At 30.9% G+C, this 7,581-nt stretch overlaps 1 protein-coding gene across 1 annotated transcript in view; it reads right to left on the bottom strand.

The window, feature by feature from the left end:
• Positions 1-923: 923 nt before the first annotated feature.
• LOC106689292 (protein APCDD1) overlaps positions 924-7,581 on the bottom strand; it is a 66,178-nt gene continuing 59,520 nt past the window's right edge. Inside the window, exon 3 of the mRNA XM_014434188.2 lies at positions 924-1,903. Within this exon, the coding sequence (XP_014289674.1) occupies positions 1,598-1,903 (306 nt within the window). The 3' untranslated portion in view covers positions 924-1,597. The remainder of the gene's footprint in view (positions 1,904-7,581) is intronic.

Here is a 7,581-nt window from a genome sequence, read left to right on the forward strand (position 1 = left end):
ACAAATTATACTTTACCGGAGCCTTTGAAGCGTAAATTAAAACAGGAGAAAAAATAAAAATAAATTAGGAAACTTAAATTACAAAATAAGAAGAGAATTTAGGGCCCTCCTTTTTATTAATCTCTTAATTAATGTTAAAAGTTAAAATGCTCTTAACGTTCTTCTTTAATGTAGTGGGAGCATATTTTGTCTTTTTTTTCTCTTAGTTAAGTTATTTAATCATTTTCCAAGTCGTTTCACAAAAAATGCTTCGAGTGTGATTTTTTAATCTATTTTAAATGCATTATCTTTAATTTTTATTTGAGTTCAAATTGTAATTAGTATTGATATTAGTAACAAAGCAGGTTTAGAACTTACATTAAACAATAAATTTCATTATTTTGAATACACAACGTTACAAAAATAATCAAATTACTGTCTGAATGTATGGTTTAGAAGTAGTAGTATTAATCTATAGGATTAAATAGATTATTATTCATATCCTTACATCAACAACAATTTTCAGTATCCCACAACTTGTTTATAGAATTACCCTAAACGAGACAGTTTTAGAAGGATTCTATCAAATGTCAATAGATCCACTTTAATAAGTTATAAATAATTAAATAAAACAATTTTTAAAAAAAGTTTACACAAAACATGAATATTAAAAAATAATAATAGTAAAATGTTTGATAGTAGTGATCCTAAAACTAAAAGTATTTTTATAGGTTCCTATAAACAAAGAACTCATTTCCGAAATTTTTTTTTAATTTTTAAAAAAATAAATAAAAATAATAATACTATTTTGAAAATATTAAAAAAAAATTTTAATTTGAAATTTTTGTACCCATTATATTGGCTAAAAACATATAATTAAGACTAACGAATAAAAGAAATAGTAAAATAAGCATAAGAAAATAATTTAGTATTGATGTACAGCCATACATTCACACACAATAGACCTGTTTATATTTTTATCCCCAATGATCAACCAGTTCAGTATTTAATTTTGTATTATATAAACATCAATTGTAAAATATTTCTGAATTGTTAAAGAATTATTTTTACCTATTTCATGCCATCTTAAATTTTATAACATATTGCCTATAAGTATATTTGTTTCAACAATGTACCTATCCCACTTGTAAACATAGATGAATAATAAGTTATAAAATTAATATTACAAAGCTATATAGTATATTGGTTCCTAACATTGAAGTTTCATCTGTTAACAACAACACATCGTATATACTCTTTCAAGTGATCAACAGTGAGCTTGCCAGTTGACATACCAAACTTCACGAACAGTAATCGTCATTTGGTTCTTGTAATGACAGTTTAAGTTCACAATAAAATTCTATCTAATTTTTTTTTTTTTGGACAAAATCGCTTTTTAGGGTTTTGTTAAATTCACTCTGCAATTATTATATTAAACATTATCATATTAACTAATTGGAAACATACTTACCGAACATTATCAGTGAGAGATTTTTTTTTTTTCTTAGTAATAAAGAACACATCAATAAGTTCTGTCCACTGCTAAAAGGAATGCTCTGAAAGTTTCCTCTCAGTTCCATGTGAGTTGGAGACCCTGAATGCGAGCCCGAAAAAAGGATTATAGAATGAGAAAGACGACGGAGGCCAAAGGTAGGGCGAGGGAGGCCCTTGCGGCGCCGTTGAAGGAGTTGAGGAAGTGAGTCAGCGGTGGCAGCTCTGGAGCGTTGCACTGGAGCAGAGGTGGTTGGAAGGAAGTTGGTCGCAGCTTCCGGTCATTGGAGCGCTGCTCTGATTGGCCTAGGTAGAGGAGGGCGTGTCCTGATTGGTCCAGCTCCAGGCGAACCAGCTCATGTTCCGTGGTCGGCACCGTGATCCCCAAGGCGGGGCAGCCCTGCGAGGGAGTCACGTCCTTCCGCACTCCCAGCTGTAACACGTACAAGAAAATTATTTTCATAATTCATTGTTATTTTTTTGCAGATAAATGTGCGCTTATTCTCTAGTTCTACATAATCCTCCTAATCAAAAGAGCTACTATTCAAATAGATACAACCACTTAGAAAATTAAGGACATGAATCCCTACTTTACGGACAGAATTGAGGACTACAAAGGAATCCGAAATCACAAAATTTACCCATTTTGGGAAATAAATAATACCTGTTAGCAAAATGGTTAAGAAAGATATGGTAAGTAACAGTGAATCAGAGAAGAGTAAAAGAAGATGACCATTTACTACAAATGGTAAAGAATTTCATAAAACAAGAGTACAAATAATAAAGATTTAGATAATGAAGGCATAAAGACAAAGAATGAAAAATTATATGATGAAAATCTAAGTTTAATGCAATGTGGACGATGTATGAAGGCGATTAGGTTATCTAAGGATAATAAACATAATATATCCTAGAATGAAGAAGACTATGCCATATTTAAGCTGTTTTTTTTCGTGTTGTTTACTTTCCAATATACGAATGAATTTAGAGCAGAAAGATGGATACGAATTTATACTTTTTAATTGGATTAGAAAAAAAATGCAAGTGACCGAGAGTCTTTGGAATAATATTTTGCTGGCACAATCTCACTCCAGTCTGTTTGGTGGCATTGTGTTGATCTGTTTTCTTCAGTATAAGTGTTTTTTTTTCTAAATATAAATTTTTCCTTACTTTATATTCCATATATATTTATAGGTGAAAGTTAAAACAGAAAAATTATCTGAAATGCTTTGGATTCAATGTATAAGTTATCATTCACTTTTCACAAATGAGTAAGTTGTATCGCAATAACAAAAAACCGAACTAGAATTGCTACTTTTGTTTAGGGAATGATATTGCGGGAGGTGGCGAATGCGTGGAAGGGACACACACCCATATACGTCACTTCCGCCTAACTTCCGGTTAAAGTATGGTTTCCATAATTTGCTTTTACGGTTGTGACTTTTGTGGTGGAGTAGAATTATGGTTGAGAGGGGAATTCTAATGAAAGGACCAGCTTTCAGCTTTTTAAGGCTGTATTTTCAACGCGGGGAGAACGGCCCGCAGTCAGTATTGTGTATATAATTAATTTTTGAATAATTATTCAGTATTGATAACTTCGTTTTATATTACCATTTTAATTAAAAATATTCATTAAAAATGTTTTATGAATTTTTAATATTAAATTTTCAATTGTTGGTAACATACACATTGTTTTTTTGGAATTTTCATTTCAGTTAATTTTACTTCCTCAAAACGATGTAAGAGGTAAAAATTTGGTAGTTAATCGAAATTTATACTTCTAAGATGATTCTTGGTTTACCATTAATGTCTTCTGACACTTTTTTTTTTAATAATTTATTTATTGATATTTACAGCTGTATACATATATACACATCAAGTAAATTTGCTGTAAGTGATATTATGGCATGATAAAAACATGTGGAGAATCTACCCATTGATAGAACTCCAAAAACATTTCTAAAAGAGAAGATCTCGAGGCCATCTTCTTTTCAGACGTCTAGGAGGATTATTAGGTAGTGAAGGAGAAGCCAGGTTAGAAACGAGTTGGTTTGGGTAGTTGGGAAGTTTATTATGGAAGGATTGGTATCTGGTTCTGGCCAAATCGGCAAGATAGGGGACATTGCTTCTGACACATAAAATAAAAATAATATATAGGAGTACACAAACCCGTACTTGTCGAGTTTTTCTATTTCTAAAGACTGTTCATTATATTAATTTATTTATTAGCTTTCGAATACAGAAGGTATTAGTATTTTGCATTTAGTTCAAAAAACATTTTCAGAATAAATTTGGCAATATCACATTGTTATTTTAAATTTTCAATTATAATATAGCTTGGCTAAGGTGGTTAGGCGCAGGTCTACAAATCTGGAACCTGCGTGCGGCGCCGGTTCGAATCCGGCCTGGGGGCGTTGACTTTTTCCATTAAGTGGTGGTCACTCAAAATGAAATATTTGACTCGCAACATGGTTAAAATAGTTTGGTCAGTGTAGGCCTTCAATGAGAGGAGGGCTGACGAAATGGAAAAAAATAGTAGCCTAAAATACAACGCTGCACGAATTAACTCAAGTATACAAGTTAAAAGGTTAAATAATGAGACGAATAACAAATTTAATTTTTATTACATTGACAAATTGTTTTTTAAGTAAGTATTAGAGAGTGTATAGTTAATCAGACGAGTACACATAAGAGTAGAAATACTTAAGAATTAATGATTGTGTATAAATTTAATAAAAAAAAAAATTTCGACATTCACACTTTACCAACGATAGAGCTAGAATTTGATTGTGTTTTAAAAGCTGTAGAATTCTGGGCTATAATCCATTTATTTTCTTTAATATTCAATAAAAAAAAATGTTTTAAATGCTTAAATAGAAGTAGCAAGTATAAGTATTCTACAGCCTGTAACCACTTATTTCAGCCATTTTCAAACTGATACTATTTTTTTCGTCATTCCTAAATTAAGCTAGATAGTAAATTTCCTAAATTAATAGGAATTTTTATTTTTGTTTCCTTATTTAATACTTTTCATGCCTCAAATAAAATATAAACAGCCTTATAACGACTTATACTCTCGTAAAAGAATATTTTCACTAATGTTTTTCAGTTTTTGTATCCATGTGAAACACAGGCTTAGAGCTAATTTTTTTTTTATAATTACATATACCCGATTTTTCGTGTTTTAACACCTTATTTTTAAAAAAATAAAACATTTCATCAGCAAAACTATTCTCAATACATAACAGTAAATCTTAGAAAAAAATCAGGTTCTATTTTTCAGGCATTCAAACTGTTTTTTAAATTTTATTTTAATAGAGCTTAATACGCTAGATAATGATTCAAATCGACAAAAAAGAGGTGAACAAAAAATATATATTCAAACAATATCTTTATAACAAACAATATTATGTATGGCTTCCCCGGCTATTCAATTTAAATATTGAAATCAGTTCAAGTCACAACGAGGAAAATAAGAAGATATTCTAGATATCTTTGAGAAGTTCTATCGTAAGTAATATGAGGCTGGGCTGGAACGGAGAAAATGAAAATGGGATTCCCGTGAGGCATGCTGAGGAAAAGCTTAGTTTGAAGAAAAAGAAATTGGTAAGCAAGCGATAAGATTCAATTTTCAAGAAAAGCATTATATAAATTTTCTATCTGAATTCCATTTTTTTTTATCGGTTGTAACGAAAAGTTTAACATAATAGAATATGATTAATTATTTCTTTAAATAGGGTATCATACAGGGTGCTCTAATATACTTTTTTTAACTCTGTAGCCTCTACAATTTTGATTTATTTTTCGCATCATAGCAATGACATGTAATTTATCTTTTGAGTGTATTTTCGATTTGTAGATTTTTATTTTATTTGTACAGTATTTTTACTTTGATCATTCCTTTATCTTCTCTATCGCATATTCTTCTGAAATTTCTAATAGGATGGGGTACTTCTTTATAAATGCTCTGATAAATCAGATTTTAAGACGAATCCCTGGTACTTTTTCGATCCGACGCCTCCTAAAGGTTTTATGATAATTATGATGCTATGAAAACGCTTTGAAGAAAAAATAAACTTACAAAACAATTTTTTCCTATAAAATTATTCGATATTCCATACTGCTTAATCGCCAAAATGCCTAAAAAAATTTAGGACGAATCTGGTACCCTAGACAGCAGAGTTGAGAGATCTGAACGGAAAGTCCGCTGTACAATTATAGGAGCGATCTGGGATCAGATCCTTAACACATGGAAGAGAAGAATTGACACTGAACTGCTTGCAGAGACTGGAAAATCAATATCTCATGACACGAAGGCCAAGGAGGTTAAGATAGGCGGGACATGTGGCTTGAAGCAATCCATCAGGATGCCTCATCACAGCAATGGACGCCAGTATAGTAGGAAAAAGACAAAGTGGGCTGCCAAAAACCAGATGGATAGACAGAATCAACAAATATGCGTATGAGCTTCATGCGGAAAACTGGAAAGTAGCAGCCCGAGATAGATAGGCGTGGAGAAGGCTGGTTTGGGCCAAAGATCTACAAGACCAGTAGATCCAACCGAAAAAAAAGGTTTAAAATCCAGAAGTTATATTTTCTTAATTTAAATTTTTCAGTCCTTGATGCTCCTTATTACGTCACAAATAAACTCATTCATAAAGACCTTAACATCCCATTCGTTGCAGATTTGACACAAAACAGATATGCGTCTTTTTATTCCAAACTCCTTAACCATCCTAACCCATCAATTCTTAATCTTTCATCCTTAACAATCCCTGATAATCCTCCGAGGCGTCTGAAAAGAAGATGGCCACGGGACCTTCTAGTTTAAATTAATGTTTGAAGTACCACCAATGGGTGGTTCCTTCCCAAGATTTTCAAGTGTATATAAACATACAACATATTTACTTATTGTATTATTTTGTACAGTTGTAAATTACAATAAATAAATAAAAAAAAAAAAATTCAGGTTGCTCCATTGGCAGATTTATAATAGAATGTAAATTTTGGAAAATTTACTTCACTAAATGTTTTATTATCATCATATGACGGTCAACTTAATCAAATTAAGTATACAAAGGGGAAGAAGGTTCTTTCTTAACAAACAAAGCAAATAAGAATAGTGTAGAATGCTTTAAGAAAAAAGACCTGCAGTAATCAATTATATAATTTTATGCGGAGCTAATATTTTTTTTCTTAAAATAAAGAAGTTAAGACAGTAAAATAAATATTGACTTGCTCTAGAAACCCATTAGTAGGAAAACGTTAAGACTAAACTAGGTCTGGCAATAGAATAACTAGTTTTTGCACTAATAGAAGAAAAAGTTAGTTTTACAGTTGAGTGGAGAGTAGTCCATTCTTTCCCCCCCCATGAGATTTAACTGTTTGTCTGCCTAAGATAGAAATAGCACTACTTTACTAATGCATTAGTAACTTATTCCGACTCTTTGTGCTAGTTTTAGAATTATTCAATAGATAGAAACATTATTATTTATTCACTTTATTTTCAAATCCACACTAGTCAATGTAAAGATCGATAAAAAAAAAATAAATATGTTATTGTTAATGGAATATTTTTCTGTGTAGATATTAGTAAAAAAATGACAATACATCAAATAATAACTAGTGTACTATCGTCCCAGCTTATAAGTACACCTTTTCTTTTTTCCCACTTTTTCTTTCTTTTTTCACTAGTTCTTTCCAAGATTTTTTTTATTTGTGTAGGTGTGTTCCAGTGCGCGCGACATGGTGAATATAGTGCTAATGGTTAAGTATAACATGCGATTTATCTATCTGTTTATTCATTTTTGATTAGAGAAAGTTTTTCACGATTGTACCATAGTGCATTAAAGGAATCAGTGTTTTTTGTTATTTTATATTAGCAGAAATGAGGGGTATGTACATTTTCTTTTTGTGCTGTTTGTTATTTTATTTTTGTTTACATCATTTTATTTTTAGTTTAAAAAACCTGTTCATTAACTGGTATGGGGGAGTTATGGTATGTCTGCCTTAATCGTTACTCCCCATGTAAATAAAGATAGAAAATTTTTATAAGAGAAATTAATTTTAGAATTAAGCAGTGTTATTCTGCTATTCATGCCTATCATTCAT

Source organism: Halyomorpha halys, unplaced genomic scaffold, assembly GCF_000696795.3.
Source record: "Halyomorpha halys isolate HHAL.00 unplaced genomic scaffold, Hhal_1.1 Scaffold1322.1, whole genome shotgun sequence".
NCBI lineage: Eukaryota > Metazoa > Arthropoda > Insecta > Hemiptera > Pentatomidae > Halyomorpha > Halyomorpha halys.